Source organism: Gymnoscopelus microlampas (assembly GCF_963454915.1).
Source record: "Gymnoscopelus microlampas genome assembly, chromosome: 6".
Lineage (NCBI taxonomy): Eukaryota > Metazoa > Chordata > Actinopteri > Myctophiformes > Myctophidae > Gymnoscopelus > Gymnoscopelus microlampas.
Genome location: NC_139943.1, coordinates 34,434,206 through 34,452,038, shown reverse-complemented (window position 1 = coordinate 34,452,038; position 17,833 = coordinate 34,434,206). Strand labels below are relative to the sequence as shown.

The 17,833-nt window shown below is 51.8% G+C and overlaps 1 protein-coding gene across 1 annotated transcript; it reads left to right on the top strand.

Moving 5' to 3' along the window:
• The first annotated feature begins 10,781 nt into the window (after positions 1-10,781).
• On the top strand, positions 10,782-12,816 carry LOC311047734 (dynactin subunit 1-like). Its single transcript, XM_084060558.1, has 4 exons — positions 10,782-10,883; positions 11,561-11,754; positions 12,225-12,319; positions 12,740-12,816. Exons 1-3 carry the CDS (start codon positions 10,806-10,808, stop codon positions 12,241-12,243), a joined length of 291 nt encoding a protein of 96 aa, XP_083916684.1. The 5' UTR covers positions 10,782-10,805; the 3' UTR covers positions 12,244-12,319; positions 12,740-12,816.
• The last annotated feature ends 5,017 nt before the right edge of the window (positions 12,817-17,833 follow it).

Genomic DNA, 17,833 nt, shown 5'->3' with positions numbered 1-17,833 from the left:
AGAGGTTGGAGGTGTGGGAGAGTGGGTACAGAGACATCAAGAGCGGCTACAGGTGGCCTACGAGCAGGCTAGTGGTCAAATGCAGAAAGCGGTGGAGTCTCGGCGTCGGTATTGGGGCCCAGCATCCAAGGATGCAGACTTGCAGCCAGGGGAACTGGTTTATGTGCGGAATCGGAAGGTAATTGGTAGGAATAAGATTCAGGATTTATGGCTTTCCATTCCTCATCGGGTCGTCAAGCGGTTGGGTCCTGAAAAGCCTGTGTATACCGTGGTGCCGGTGGATGCTGCGGGACCGCTCAGGAATGTTCACCGCTCTGAGGTCCGGCGTTGTGGTACCGGGGTGCTGGGGGAAAGAGAAGAGATTAGGGGGGTGCAAGGAGAGGAGAGTAGAAGCGAGGAAAGTGAAGATGATAGTATGATTGGGATTGGGGTTTGTAGTGAAGGCTGGGGGGCGGATCACAAGGAGATGGGGCCGGAACAAAGCGAGTATGGTAGGTCGGCTGACTCTGAGGAGGAACAGTCCCAGCATCGAGATCAGGGAGCACGATCTGAACCGGTGAAACCGTGTCCACCCAGAGAACGGAGGGCACCGGAGGAGAAAGTCAGGCTCCCGGTGCAGGTGCGTCGGTCACAACGTAGCAATGCTGGTGTGCATTCTAATCCCTTTAATCTGCCGCAATCGGCCATCCGTCATCTAGGTGGGAAGAGTACGGTGCTAGGGGTTAGGGCGTCGCAACTCGAACATTGGCATACGGGGGCGGGGTCCTTCGGTGCCAAAGACAAACTTGGAGATCAGTGGGACACTGATTAGTTTTCTAGGGGGGTGAGTGTGGCCGGGTGGGGGTAATGTGGTCGTGGCTCTGGCATCAGCGTGTATTTCAGCCTGGCCGGATGGCGGCTGGAACAAACACTTCCTAGTAGGGAGCGGGCGACGGCAGCAGCACAAACATTTCCCCACGCATGGTTCCCCTGTTACACGACGAGAGAGAGTGTGGCGTATATGTGTTCGTGTAATACAGTGTCCTGGTGAGTAACTTAAATGTAGTATAAAACAAAGCTTGCCAGTATTATTGTGTCGCTAGGTTTATGTGCACTGTTTAGTTGTTTATACCGTGTATGGTCTTCCATAGGGAACGACAGGCAGTGAAGAGGCGAAGCGTTGTGCTTACGTCTGAAGCGTTGTGCTTACGTCTGGCGATACAAAGGTATTGCTCGCTTCTTTTGTTAAGGTTTTCTTTTGTTGTTGTTTCTTTTGTTTTATGTATAAGTAGTAATACAGACGACCTGTCCTGATTTCCCTCAGGTTGGGGAAATAGCCGTACCATTGCGGTCCGGGTGTGTGCTGTGTGTGTGGCGTTTGCTACGCCGGGTGATTCATTCATTCAGTTAATCTGTAAGTCTAGCTCTCTCTCGTTCGTTTTGATTACCGTGCATTTTTGTATATTATATCATTATGTGACTGTGTGTTTTATGATATATATGGTGAAGCTAAATGCTAACTATAAATGTTTGTCTTATAGTGTGCAACAGTCAGCATTGTGTGTGTGGACTCACGTCTGTCCAGAGACTAGGGGCAAACAGTTTGGTGTCTGCGGTGAGTCTTTAGGCTCATATGTATATAGGCTATGCACGTTATTAGTATAATAAGGTTCATGAACTGCTGTTGTTATGCTTTGATATTCATTGTTTCATTTCCATGTCATAACAGGTGGTGATCAACAGGTGGTTACTGCTTTAGCCTACTTTTATGATAGGGGTTCAGTTGGTTAGGGTGAGCATCTATGAACTTCAGTCTGTCTCTCTTTTTATTATACTGAATTGTGGTCAATGTATTTGTAATAAAGACAATCTATTTTTATACTTTGATCATACATGGTGATCAAATGTATTTGTAAAGACAATCTATTTTTATACTGCACGAATAAATAAAGATTATATATTTTAAATATAATTCTTTTTGTCCGTCTATTATGTACCTCAAGCCTCATGGTTACATTCCAAGGCTCATCTGCAAGGTGTGTGTGATCTGCAAAAAAACGAAAAAAATAGTCTGACCAATGCCACATGGGTTCGATCCTGATTTTGGAGAGTCCTAGACCACTAATGTTTGACCGATCTTTTGTAAAAAAAAAAGTATTTTAATGTATTTAACAACATAAGCCCTGTTCATATATTTTCAGAAGTAGCCTATCTACAAGCTCACAATGTGTCGTGAGCTTGTAGATCGACTATTTTTGTTATTGTTTTGAAAACGTTTGTTAATGTTCACTTAAAATGACATGCCCAAATAGGGACACTCTGTTGAAAGTGGTAAAACATTGGGACACATCGGCAGCCAACCGATGTATCGCTCAGGCTCTGCTTACCACCTGTTCCCAACATGTCCGTGTGTCATTTCCCCTGCAGGCGGAGTTGACCCCCTGCAGGGAACCGCGATGAGGGGATCCCGTGGAGAGCAGCTCAGCTTCGCCTCAGGACTGGTCTACTCCCTGGGCCTGCTGCAGGCCACTCTGCACAAATATGAACCGTGAGTGACTATCGCACATGAGAGACTAAATTGGGAATGTTGTCATTGGAGAATACCCACCATGCTAAAACTTTATAACAAGATTCTAAATAAATTAAAAGATTCTGGTAATGCTCCATGTTGCTATTCAGAACTGAACACCTTTATTCCCAATGTATTGAATATCTTCAATAAAAATTCAGTCCAATGAGAGACAACTTTTCTCGCTCGTATTTCGTTTATAAGTTTTGTCCTCTGTTAACTACTTAAGCCCTACATACTTACCGTCATACCGTATGACGAATAGTGAAACTAGCAATTCTACAAGCTCACAACAATCTGCTATTTTTGCTGCAAGGGAAAGTGCAACATTGTATCATATTGGTTCTGAATCTGAACAAAGCAAACGCACTACTGGTTTGAAAACACACTTAATGCATTACTTTTGAGCGTCCTGTGTATCACAAAAACCTTAACGTTATCGGTCTCTCCACTCTCGCCACTTCTAACATTATCTGTCCTTCCATTGTCATGTCCTCCTCTCATCCAGGGCTATGAGTGGCTGCAGTGTGGAGGTGTTTAAGAGGATGGGCACGCTGTACTCTGAAATGAGCGTCCACAAGCGCTCTCGGGACTACTTCATCGACCTGCTGCACAAAGACCAGCTGGATGAGACCATTCAAGTGGAGCCACTCACCAAGGCCATCAAATACTACCAGGTAACAACAATACAGGACCTCTAGGCTGACATCTAGCATTTAAAACATGCACACATTTTTGTGTGTGTGTGTGTGTGTGTGTGTCTCTCTCAATGTGTACATTGGGAATAAAGGTGTTCAGTTCTGAATAGCAACATGGAGCATTACCAGAATCCGCTCTGCTCCGCTCCGCTCTGAGACGCTCTGCTCTGAGACGCTCTGAGACGCTCTGCTCTGCTCTGAGACGCTCTGCTCCGCTCTGAGACGCTCTGCTCTGAGACGCTCTGAGACGCTCTGCTCTGCTCTGAGACGCTCTGCTCCGCTCTGAGACGCTCTGCTCTGAGACGCTCTGAGACGCTCTGCTCTGAGACGCTCTGAGACGCTCTGCTCCGCTCTGAGACGCTCTGCTCCGCTCTGAGACGCTCTGCTCCGCTTCGCTCTGAGACGCTCCGCTCCGCTCTGAGACTGCTTTGCTCTGAGACTGCTCTGCTCTGAGACGCTCTGCTCCGCTCCGCTCTGAGACGCTCCGCTCTGCTCCGCTCTGAGACGCTCTGCTCTGCTCCGATCTGAGACTGCTCTGCTCTGAGACGCTCTGCTCCGCTCCGCTCTGAGACGCTCTGCTCCGCTCTGAGACGCTCTGCTCTGCTCTGAGACGCTCTGCTCCGCTCCGCTCTGAGACGCTCCGCTCCGCTCTGCTCCGCTCCGCTCTGAGACTGCTCTGCTCTGAGACTGCTCTGCTCCGCTCCGCTCTGAGACGCTCTGCTCCGCTCCGCTCTGAGACTGCTCTGCTCTGAGACGCTCTGCTCCGCTCCGCTCTGAGACGCTCCGCTCTGCTCCGCTCCGCTCTGAGACGCTCTGCTCCGCTCCGCTCTGAGACGCTCCGCTCTGCTCTGAGACGCTCTGCTCCGCTCCGCTCTGAGACGCTCCGCTCTGCTCTGAGACGCTCCGCTCTGAGACGCTCCGCTCTGAGACTGCTCCGCTCTGAGACGCTCTGCTCCGCTCCGCTCTGAGACGCTCCGCTCCGCTCTGCTCTGAGACGCTCTGCTCCGCTCCGCTCTGAGACGCTCCGCTCCGCTCTGAGACGCTCCGCTCCGCTCCGCCATGGAGGAGACCACGACTGTATCCTGGTGCTGCTGCTCATTCCAAGGCTCATCTGCAAGGTGTGTGTGATCTGCAAAAAAACGAAAAAAATAGTCTGACCAATGCCACATGGGTTCGATCCTGATTTTAGAGAGTCCTAGACCACTAATGTTTGACCGATCTTTTGTAAAAAAAAAAGTATTTTAATGTATTTAACAACATAAGCCCTGTTCATACATTTTCAGAAGTAGCCTATCTACAAGCTCACAATGTGTCGTGAGCTTGTAGATCGACTATTTTTGTTATTGTTTTGAAAACGTTTGTTAATGTTCACTTAAAATGACATGCCCAAATAGGGACACTCTGTTGAAAGTGGTAAAACATTGGAACACATCGGCAGCCAACCGATGTATCGCTCAGGCTCTGCTTACCACCTGTTCCCAACATGTCCGTGTGTCATTTCCCCTGCAGGCGGAGTTGACCCCCTGCAGGGAACCGCGATGAGGGGATCCCGTGGAGAGCAGCTCAGCTTCGCCTCAGGACTGGTCTACTCCCTGGGCCTGCTGCAGGCCACTCTGCACAAATATGAACCGTGAGTGACTATCGCACATGATGCTCTGTTAACATGCTCTGTTAACTACTTAAGCCCTACATACTTACCGTCATACCGTATGACGAATAGTGAAACTAGCAATTCTACAAGCTCACAACAATCTGCTATTTTTGCTGCAAGGGAAAGTGCAACATTGTATCATATTGGTTCTGAATCTGAACAAAGCAAACGCACTACTGGTTTGAAAACACACTTAATGCATTACTTTTGAGCGTCCTGTGTATCACAAAAACCTTAACGTTATCGGTCTCTCCACTCTCGCCACTTCTAACATTATCTGTCCTTCCATTGTCATGTCCTCCTCTCATCCAGGGCTATGAGTGGCTGCAGTGTGGAGGTGTTTAAGAGGATGGGCACGCTGTACTCTGAAATGAGCGTCCACAAGCGCTCTCGGGACTACTTCATCGACCTGCTGCACAAAGACCAGCTGGATGAGACCATTCAAGTGGAGCCACTCACCAAGGCCATCAAATACTACCAGGTAACAACAATACAGGACCTCTAGGCTGACATCTAGCATTTAAAACATGCACACATTTTTGTGTGTGTGTGTCTCTCTCAATGTGTACATTGGGAATAAAGGTGTTCAGTTCTGAATAGCAACATGGAGCATTACCAGAATCCGCTCTGCTCCGCTCCGCTCTGAGACGCTCTGCTCTGAGACGCTCTGAGACGCTCTGCTCTGCTCTGAGACGTTCTGCTCCGCTCTGAGACGCTCTGCTCTGAGACGCTCTGAGACGCTCTGCTCTGCTCTGAGACGCTCTGCTCCGCTCTGAGACGCTCTGCTCTGAGACGCTCTGAGACGCTCTGCTCTGAGACGCTCTGAGACGCTCTGCTCCGCTCTGCTCCGCTCTGCTCCGCTCTGAGACGCTCTGCTCTGCTCTGAGACGCTCTGCTCCGCTTCGCTCTGAGACGCTCCGCTCCGCTCTGAGACTGCTTTGCTCTGAGACTGCTCTGCTCTGAGACGCTCTGCTCCGCTCCGCTCTGAGACGCTCCGCTCTGCTCCGCTCTGAGACGCTCTGCTCTGCTCCGATCTGAGACTGCTCTGCTCTGAGACGCTCTGCTCCGCTCCGCTCTGAGACGCTCTGCTCCGCTCTGAGACGCTCTGCTCTGCTCTGAGACGCTCTGCTCCGCTCCGCTCTGAGACGCTCCGCTCCGCTCTGCTCCGCTCCGCTCTGAGACTGCTCTGCTCTGAGACTGCTCTGCTCCGCTCCGCTCTGCTCCGCTCCGCTCTGAGACTGCTCTGCTCTGAGACGCTCTGCTCCGCTCCGCTCTGAGACGCTCCGCTCTGCTCCGCTCCGCTCTGAGACGCTCTGCTCCGCTCCGCTCTGAGACGCTCCGCTCTGCTCTGAGACGCTCTGCTCCGCTCCGCTCTGAGACGCTCCGCTCTGCTCTGAGACGCTCTGCTCCGCTCCGCTCTGCTCCGCTCCGCTCTGAGACGCTCCGCTCTGAGACTGCTCCGCTCTGAGACGCTCTGCTCCGCTCCGCTCTGAGACGCTCCGCTCCGCTCTGCTCTGAGACGCTCTGCTCCGCTCCGCTCTGAGACGCTCTGAGACGCTCCGCCATGGAGGAGACCACGACTGTATCCTGGTGCTGCTGCTCATTCCAAGGCTCATCTGCAAGGTGTGTGTGATCTGCAAAAAAACGAAAAAAATAGTCTGACCAATGCCACATGGGTTCGATCCTGATTTTGGAGAGTCCCTGACCACTAATGTTTGACCGATCTTTTGTAAAAAAAAAAGTATTTTAATGTATTTAACAACATAAGCCCTGTTCATACATTTTCAGAAGTAGCCTATCTACAAGCTCACAATGTGTCGTGAGCTTGTAGATCGACTATTTTTGTTATTGTTTTGAAAACGTTTGTTAATGTTCACTTAAAATGACATGCCCAAATAGGGACACTCTGTTGAAAGTGGTAAAACATTGGGACACATCGGCAGCCAACCGATGTATCGCTCAGGCTCTGCTTACCACCTGTTCCCAACATGTCCGTGTGTCATTTCCCCTGCAGGCGGAGTTGACCCCCTGCAGGGAACCGCGATGAGGGGATCCCGTGGAGAGCAGCTCAGCTTCGCCTCAGGACTGGTCTACTCCCTGGGCCTGCTGCAGGCCACTCTGCACAAATATGAACCGTGAGTGACTATCGCACATGAGAGACTAAATTGGGAATGTTGTCATTGGAGAATACCCACCATGCTAAAACTTTATAACAAGATTCTAAATAAATTAAAAGATTCTGGTAATGCTCCATGTTGCTATTCAGAACTGAACACCTTTATTCCCAATGTATTGAATATCTTCAATAAAAATTCAGTCCAATGAGAGACAACTTTTCTCGCTCGTATTTCGTTTATAAGTTTTGTCCTCTGTTAACTACTTAAGCCCTACATACTTACCGTCATACCGTATGACGAATAGTGAAACTAGCAATTCTACAAGCTCACAACAATCTGCTATTTTTGCTGCAAGGGAAAGTGCAACATTGTATCATATTGGTTCTGAATCTGAACAAAGCAAACGCACTACTGGTTTGAAAACACACTTAATGCATTACTTTTGAGCGTCCTGTGTATCACAAAAACCTTAACGTTATCGGTCTCTCCACTCTCGCCACTTCTAACATTATCTGTCCTTCCATTGTCATGTCCTCCTCTCATCCAGGGCTATGAGTGGCTGCAGTGTGGAGGTGTTTAAGAGGATGGGCACGCTGTACTCTGAAATGAGCGTCCACAAGCGCTCCCTGGACTACTTCATCGACCTGCTGCACAAAGACCAGCTGGATGAGACCATTCAAGTGGAGCCACTCACCAAGGCCATCAAATACTACCAGGTAACAACAATACACACCACACGCACGCTCCAAATACACACCACACGCACGCTCCAAATACCCACCTCACGCACGCTCCAAATACCCACCCCACGCACGCTCCAAATACCCACCCCACGCACGCTCCAAATACCCACCCCACGCACGCTCCAAATACCCACCCCACGCACGCTCCAAATACCCACCCCACGCACGCTCCAAATACCCACCCCACGCACGCTCCAAATACCCACCCCACGCACGCTCCAAATACCCACCCCACGCACGCTCCAAATACCCACCCCACGCACGCTCCAAATACCCACCCCACGCACGCTCCAAATACCCACCCCACGCACGCTCCAAATACCCACCCCACGCACGCTCCAAATACCCACCCCACGCACGCCCCAAATACCCACCCCACGCACGCCCCAAATACCCACCCCACGCACGCCCCAAATACCCACCCCACGCACGCCCCAAATACCCACCCCACGCACGCCCCAAATACCCACCCCACGCACGCCCCAAATACCCACCCCACGCACGCCCCAAATACCCACCCCACGCACGCCCCAAATACCCACCCCACGCACGCCCCAAGTACCCACCCCACGCACGCCCCAAGTACCCACCCCACGCACGCCCCAAGTACCCACCCCACGCACGCCCCAAGTACCCACCCCACGCACGCCCCAAGTACCCACCCCACGCACGCCCCAAGTACCCACCCCACGCACGCCCCAAGTACCCACCCCACGCACGCCCCAAGTACCCACCCCACGCACGCCCCAAGTACCCACCCCACGCACGCCCCAAGTACCCACCCCACGCACGCCCCAAGTACCCACCCCACGCACGCCCCAAGTACCCACCCCACGCACGCCCCAAGTACCCACCCCACGCACGCCCCAAGTACCCACCCCACGCACGCCCCAAGTACCCACCCCACGCACGCCCCAAGTACCCACCCCACGCACGCCCCAAGTACCCACCCCACGCACGCCCCAAGTACCCACCCCACGCACGCCCCAAGTACCCACCCCACGCACGCCCCAAGTACCCACCCCACGCACGCCCCAAGTACCCACCCCACGCACGCCCCAAGTACCCACCCCACGCACGCCCCAAGTACCCACCCCACGCACGCCCCAAGTACCCACCCCACGCACGCCCCAAGTACCCACCCCACGCACGCCCCAAGTACCCACCCCACGCACGCCCCAAGTACCCTCCCCACGCACGCCCCAAGTACCCACCCCACGCACGCCCCAAGTACCCACCCCACGCACGCCCCAAGTACCCACCCCACGCACGCCCCAAGTACCCACCCCACGCACGCCCCAAGTACCCACCCCACGCACGCCCCAAGTACCCACCCCACGCACGCCCCAAGTACCCACCCCACGCACGCCCCAAGTACCCACCCCACGCACGCCCCAAGTACCCACCCCACGCACGCCCCAAGTACCCACCCCACGCACGCCCCAAGTACCCACCCCACGCACGCCCCAAGTACCCACCCCACGCACGCCCCAAGTACCCACCCCACGCACGCCCCAAGTACCCACCCCACGCACGCCCCAAGTACCCACCCCACGCACGCCCCAAGTACCCACCCCACGCACGCCCCAAGTACCCACCCCACGCACGCCCCAAGTACCCACCCCACGCACGCCCCAAGTACCCACCCCACGCACGCCCCAAGTACCCACCCCACGCACGCCCCAAGTACCCACCCCACGCACGCCCCAAGTACCCACCCCACGCACGCCCCAAGTACCCACCCCACGCACGCCCCAAGTACCCACCCCACGCACGCCCCAAGTACCCACCCCACGCACGCCCCAAGTACCCACCCCACGCACGCCCCAAGTACCCACCCCACGCACGCCCCAAGTACCCACCCCACGCACGCCCCAAGTACCCACCCCACGCACGCCCCAAGTACCCACCCCACGCACGCCCCAAGTACCCACCCCACGCACGCCCCAAGTACCCACCCCACGCACGCCCCAAGTACCCACCCCACGCACGCCCCAAATACCCAGCCCACGCACGCCCCAAATACCCAGCCCACGCACGCCCCAAATACCCAGCCCACGCACGCCCCAAATACCCAGCCCACGCACGCCCCAAATACCCAGCCCACGCACGCCCCAAATACCCAGCCCACGCACGCCCCAAATACCCAGCCCACGCACGCCCCAAATACCCAGCCCACGCACGCCCCAAATACCCACCCCACGCACGCCCCAAATACCCAGCCCACGCACGCCCCAAATACCCAGCCCACGCACGCCCCAAATACCCAGCCCACGCACGCCCCAAATACCCACCCCACGCACGCTCCAAATACCCACCCCACGCACGCTCCACATACCCACCCCACGCACGCTCCAAATACCCACCCCACGCACGCTCCACATACACACCCCACGCACGCTCCACATACACACCCCACGCACGCTCCACATACACACCCCACGCACGCTCCACATACACACCCCACGCACGCTCCACATACACACCCCACGCACGCTCCACATACACACCCCACGCATGCTCCACATACACACCCCACGCACGCTCCAAATACATGTTCTACTTTACTATTTCACCATATCTAAACTACTTTAACAATACATTTTACACACTTTAATTATACAATGAACAATCAAACAGCTAAGTATGCAATACACATGAACTTAATTTTATTTAACCACTTAAGCCCTAAAATTCTCACTTACATGCCCAAAATTGGGACGGGACGTTGAATGAAAGTGGTTAAATATTGTATTTGCTGATGCTGATATTGTCAAAAAAATAGAATGTTTAAAAGAACAAAAGCACAGCAAAAGAAACACAATACAAAGTGATGAAAAAATGTAAGAGGCAATCCATTTGGGTTAAACAGGTTTCCTTTGCAGATATGAATGTCTTTCTGTCAAATTTGCAGATATTAGTGAATGGGATTGGGTGAAGTGACATTTAAATGGATATGGATAATTGTACGTGACTTTCAAACCATGTGCCTCTTGTAATGATTGTGTGTGTGTGTCACAGGTGGATGCTGCGCTGGGGTCAGAGGAGATGGTGGAGACCCTGACTGAGAGGAACCTGGACCTGGAGGAGAAAGTCCGGGAGCTGAGAGAGACGGTCACTGACCTGGTCAGTGCACCTGTGTTCTTCACCCCGACTTGCATGCAATCAGTGTTTCATAGCCCATTAAGACCTGAGGCCCATTTTACAAACGCCCTCTCAGTGGTTCTCAAACCTTTTCATGTCAAGGAATTGTACACAAATTGTTGTACAAGCTTGCAGCGTGGCACGAAGTGACACGTTATGAGCTTGTAGATCTGCTATTTTCAAAAGATTTGTACCGGTATACATTTTGAAAACTTAAAATGGGACATTCTGCATAAGGAATACTTTTACTTTTGGTATTTTAAAGGAATAGTTTACCCCGAAAATAACTTTCCGTCGCATTCCTAAGCCAATAATTTGATGACCGGCAGCGGTTCCGTATGGAGACACAAAGGAGATTCTTTGTATCTCCATACAGAACCGCTGCCGGTGAGTAATCGATAGAAAACGTCATTTTGGGCGTGACCCCTTACTATCCTTAAGTACATTTTGATGCCACTACTTTTGTAGTTTTACCCAAGTAAATTTTGAATACCAGACCTTAGCTTGTAACAGTTTTCCTACATTGTAGTATTGATAATTTTACTTAAGTAAAAAGATTTGAGTACTCCTTCCACCACTGCATTTGGCTTTGTTCTATGCCTTACAATGTATATACTACCACACATGACGGTCGGTCCCCTCTTCTGTCCTCCCAACAGGAGGCCATTAATGACATGAACGACGAGCTCCAGGAGAACGGCAGGGAGACTGAGATGGAGCTGAGAGAGCAGCTGGACATGAGCGGGGGTGAAAGGTCTGCGAGGCCCACAAGAGAGTTGATGCTGCCCAGGAGACCATGGCCGATTACCAGCAGACCATCAACAAGTACAGAGAGCTCACTGCCAGCCTGCAGGTGCATAGATCACTACACACATACACGTTGTACTACTATACTTACTTACCGCAACATTTTACGATGGATTTTCGTTTTAAATGCATTTTTTCCCCCATGAGTTTTTTTGCCGTTTGTAACCCTGAACCTAACTCTAAATCCTAATTCTGACCCCAACCTGAATCTTTTCCTAATTGTAACCTTGGCTCTAAAAGTCTTTGTTAACAAATTCTCTTGTGGTGTCCAGGAAAATGGCCTTCACAAGGTCAATTTCTACTATACTTATGGGGACACGCGGCCCTCAAGTATATTCATAAACACACACACACACACACACACACACACACACACACACACACACACACACACACACACACACACACACACACACACACACAGGAATGAGAAGTGAGCTGCTATGATTATCAGTAGGTCGTCAGTAAATGCACATTGCTAACTGCTGTCTGTGTGTGCTTTTCCCTGTGCACCAGGAGACCAACAGAGAGCTGAGCAGGTCCTGCTGCATCCTCCTGCAGAGATGTTTGATTTCAAGATAAAGTTTGCAGAGACCAAAGCTTATGCCAAGGTACGGCTGAGACGAATGTCAGAATGATAGGAATCTGATTGGGAGTTGATGGGGATTTTAATCAATCCAATGACAATAAAATGTCTAAAGTGACACTTTGGTACCACTACCACAAAACTCAAGCCAAGCCATACTAGAAAGAAATGGATTGGAAAAGGTTGTATCCAGTTTAACTGAGCACTAGGCTTACGTGATCATAATTCTTGTTAATGGCATCAATGGACATTTAGTTTAAAAGTTTTACATTAATAAAAGTTTAAGAAGAGTAATGAATATCATATCATAAAATTAGGATAATCATTTCTGGATCCTAAACTTATTACGATATTTATCAATTCCGATTCCTTCATTTTCATGGGTACCTGGCAGTTTGGATATGGTTCCTAATTTCTATACCCAACGTGACTGTGTGTCTTCCAGGCCATCGAGATGGAACTGAGGAAGATGGAGGTGGGCCAGGCTAACCGCCAGGTGTCCCTCCTCACCGCCTTCATGCCTGAGTCCTTCCTCCGCCATGGAGGAGACCACGACTGTATCCTGGTGCTGCTGCTCATTCCAAGGCTCATCTGCAAGGTGTGTGTGATCTGCAAAAAAACGAAAAAAATAGTCTGACCAATGCCACATGGGTTCGATCCTGATTTTGGAGAGTCCTAGACCACTAATGTTTGACCGATCTTTTGTAAAAAAAAAAGTATTTTAATGTATTTAACAACATAAGCCCTGTTCATACATTTTCAGAAGTAGCCTATCTACAAGCTCACAATGTGTCGTGAGCTTGTAGATCGACTATTTTTGTTATTGTTTTGAAAACGTTTGTTAATGTTCACTTAAAATGACATGCCCAAATAGGGACACTCTGTTGAAAGTGGTAAAACATTGGGACACATCGGCAGCCAACCGATGTATCGCTCAGGCTCTGCTTACCACCTGTTCCCAACATGTCCGTGTGTCATTTCCCCTGCAGGCGGAGTTGACCCCCTGCAGGGAACCGCGATGAGGGGATCCCGTGGAGAGCAGCTCAGCTTCGCCTCAGGACTGGTCGACTCCCTGGGCCTGCTGCAGGCCACTCTGCACAAATATGAACCGTGAGTGACTATCGCACATGAGAGACTAAATTGGGAATGTTGTCATTGGAGAATACCCACCATGCTAAAACTTTATAACAAGATTCTAAATAAATTAAAAGATTCTGGTAATGCTCCATGTTGCTATTCAGAACTGAACACCTTTATTCCCAATGTATTGAATATCTTCAATAAAAATTCAGTCCAATGAGAGACAACTTTTCTCGCTCGTATTTCGTTTATAAGTTTTGTCCTCTGTTAACTACTTAAGCCCTACATACTTACCGTCATACCGTATGACGAATAGTGAAACTAGCAATTCTACAAGCTCACAACAATCTGCTATTTTTGCTGCAAGGGAAAGTGCAACATTGTATCATATTGGTTCTGAATCTGAACAAAGCAAACGCACTACTGGTTTGAAAACACACTTAATGCATTACTTTTGAGCGTCCTGTGTATCACAAAAACCTTAACGTTATCGGTCTCTCCACTCTCGCCACTTCTAACATTATCTGTCCTTCCATTGTCATGTCCTCCTCTAATCCAGGGCTATGAGTGGCTGCAGTGTGGAGGTGTTTAAGAGGATGGGCACGCTGTACTCTGAAATGAGCGTCCACAAGCGCTCTCGGGACTGCTTCATCGACCTGCTGCACAAAGACCAGCTGGATGAGACCATTCAAGTGGAGCCACTCACCAAGGCCATCAAATACTACCAGGTAACAACAATACAGGACCTCTAGGCTGACATCTAGCATTTAAAACATGCACACATTTGTGTGTGTGTGTGTGTGTGTGTGTGTGTGTGTGTGTGTGTGTGTCTCTCAATGTGTACATTGGGAATAAAGGTGTTCAGTTCTGAATAGCAACATGGAGCATTACCAGAATCCGCTCTGCTCCGCTCCGCTCAGAGACGCTCTGCTCTGAGACTCTCTGAGACGCTCTGCTCTGTTCTGAGACGCTCTGCTCCGCTCTGAGACGCTCTGCTCTGAGACGCTCTGAGACGCTCTGCTCTGCTCTGAGACGCTCTGCTCCGCTCTGAGACGCTCTGCTCTGAGACGCTCTGCTCTGAGACGCTCTGAGACGCTCTGCTCTGAGACGCTCTGAGACGCTCTGCTCCGCTCTGAGACGCTCTGCTCCGCTCTGAGACGCTCTGCTCTGCTCTGAGACGCTCTGCTCCGCTTCGCTCTGAGACGCTCCGCTCCGCTCTGAGACTGCTTTGCTCTGAGACTGCTCTGCTCTGAGACGCTCTGAGACGCTCCGCTCTGAGACGCTCCGCTCTGCTCCGCTCTGAGACGCTCTGCTCTGCTCCGATCTGAGACTGCTCTGCTCTGAGACGCTCTGCTCCGCTCCGCTCTGAGACGCTCTGCTCCGCTCTGAGACGCTCTGCTCTGCTCTGAGACGCTCTGCTCCGCTCCGCTCTGAGACGCTCCGCTCTGAGACTGCTCTGCTCTGAGACTGCTCTGCTCCGCTCCGCTCTGAGACGCTCTGCTCCGCTCTGAGACGCTCTGCTCTGCTCTGAGACGCTCTGCTCCGCTCCGCTCTGAGACGCTCCGCTCTGAGACTGCTCCGCTCTGAGACGCTCCGCTCCGCTCTGCTCCGCTCCGTTCTGAGACTGCTCTGCTCTGAGACGCTCCGCTCTGAGACGCTCCGCTCTGCTCCGCTCCGCTCTGAGACGCTCTGCTCCGCTCCGCTCTGAGACGCTCCGCTCTGCTCTGAGACGCTCTGCTCCGCTCCGCTCTGAGACGCTCCGCTCTGCTCTGAGACGCTCTGCTCCGCTCCGCTCTGCTCCGCTCCGCTCTGCTCCGCTCCGCTCTGAGACTGCTCCGCTCTGAGACGCTCTGCTCCGCTCCGCTCTGAGACGCTCCGCTCCGCTCTGCTCTGAGACGCTCTGCTCCGCTCCGCTCTGAGACGCTCCGCTCCGCTCTGAGACGCTCCGCCCCGCCATGGAGGAGACCACGACTGTATCCTGGTGCTGCTGCTCATTCCAAGGCTCATCTGCAAGGTGTGTGTGATCTGCAAAAAAACGAAAAAAATAGTCTGACCAATGCCACATGGGTTCGATCCTGATTTTGGAGAGTCCTAGACCACTAATGTTTGACCGATCTTTTGTAAAAAAAAAAGTATTTTAATGTATTTAACAACATAAGCCCTGTTCATACATTTTCAGAAGTAGCCTATCTACAAGCTCACAATGTGTCGTGAGCTTGTAGATCGACTATTTTTGTTATTGTTTTGAAAACGTTTGTTAATGTTCACTTAAAATGACATGCCCAAATAGGCACACTCTGTTGAAAGTGGTAAAACATTGGGACACATCGGCAGCCAACCGATGTATCGCTCAGGCTCTGCTTACCACCTGTTCCCAACATGTCCGTGTGTCATTTCCCCTGCAGGCGGAGTTGACCCCCTGCAGGGAACCGCGATGAGGGGATCCCGTGGAGAGCAGCTCAGCTTCGCCTCAGGACTGGTCTACTCCCTGGGCCTGCTGCAGGCCACTCTGCACAAATATGAACCGTGAGTGACTATCGCACATGAGAGACTAAATTGGGAATGTTGTCATTGGAGAATACCCACCATGCTAAAACTTTATAACAAGATTCTAAATAAATTAAAAGATTCTGGTAATGCTCCATGTTGCTATTCAGAACTGAACACCTTTATTCCCAATGTATTGAATATCTTCAATAAAAATTCAGTCCAATGAGAGACAACTTTTCTCGCTCGTATTTCGTTTATAAGTTTTGTCCTCTGTTAACTACTTAAGCCCTACATACTTACCGTCATACCGTATGACGAATAGTGAAACTAGCAATTCTACAAGCTCACAACAATCTGCTATTTTTGCTGCAAGGGAAAGTGCAACATTGTATCATTGGTTCTGAATCTGAACAAAGCAAACGCACTACTGGTTTGAAAACACACTTAATGCATTACTTTTGAGCGTCCTGTGTATCACAAAAACCTTAACGTTATCGGTCTCTCCACTCTCGCCACTTCTAACATTATCTGTCCTTCCATTGTCATGTCCTCCTCTCATCCAGGGCTATGAGTGGCTGCAGTGTGGAGGTGTTTAAGAGGATGGGCACGCTGTACTCTGAAATGAGCGTCCACAAGCGCTCTCGGGACTACTTCATCGACCTGCTGCACAAAGACCAGCTGGATGAGACCATTCAAGTGGAGCCACTCACCAAGGCCATCAAATACTACCAGGTAACAACAATACAGGACCTCTAGGCTGACATCTAGCATTTAAAACATGCACACATTTGTGTGTGTGTGTGTGTGTGTGTATGTGTGTCTCTCTCAATGTGTACATTGGGAATAAAGGTGTTCAGTTCTGAATAGCAACATGGAGCATTACCAGAATCCGCTCTGCTCCGCTCCGCTCTGAGACGCTCTGCTCTGAGACGCTCTGAGACGCTCTGCTCTGCTCTGAGACGCTCTGCTCCGCTCTGAGACGCTCTGCTCTGAGACGCTCTGAGACGCTCTGCTCTGCTCTGAGACGCTCTGCTCCGCTCTGAGACGCTCTGCTCTGAGACGCTCTGAGACGCTCTGCTCTGAGACGCTCTGAGACGCTCTGCTCCGCTCTGAGACGCTCTGCTCTGCTCTGAGACGCTCTGCTCCGCTTCGCTCTGAGACGCTCCGCTCCGCTCTGAGACTGCTTTGCTCTGAGACTGCTCTGCTCTGAGACGCTCTGCTCCGCTCCGCTCTGAGACGCTCCGCTCTGCTCCGCTCTGAGACGCTCTGCTCTGCTCCGATCTGAGACTGCTCTGCTCTGAGACGCTCTGCTCCGCTCCGCTCTGAGACGCTCTGCTCCGCTCTGAGACGCTCTGCTCTGCTCTGAGACGCTCTGCTCCGCTCCGCTCTGAGACGCTCCGCTCCGCTCTGCTCCGCTCCGCTCTGAGACTGCTCTGCTCTGAGACTGCTCTGCTCCGCTCCACTCTGAGACGCTCCGCTCCGCTCTGCTCCGCTCCGCTCTGAGACTGCTCTGCTCTGAGACGCTCTGCTCCGCTCCACTCTGAGACGCTCCGCTCTGCTCCGCTCCGCTCTGAGACGCTCTGCTCCGCTCCGCTCTGAGACGCTCCGCTCTGCTCTGAGACGCTCTGCTCCGCTCCGCTCTGAGACGCTCCGCTCTGCTCTGAGACGCTCTGCTCCGCTCCGCTCTGCTCCGCTCCGCTCTGAGACGCTCCGCTCTGAGACTGCTCCGCTCTGAGACGCTCTGCTCCGCTCCGCTCTGAGACGCTCCGCTCCGCTCTGCTCTGAGACGCTCTGCTCCGCTCCGCTCTGAGACGCTCCGCTCCGCTCTGAGACGCTCCGCTCCGCTCCGCTCTGAGACGCTCCGCTCCGCTCCGCCATGGAGGAGACCACGACTGTATCCTGGTGCTGCTGCTCATTCCAAGGCTCATCTGCAAGGTGTGTGTGATCTGCAAAAAAACGAAAAAAATAG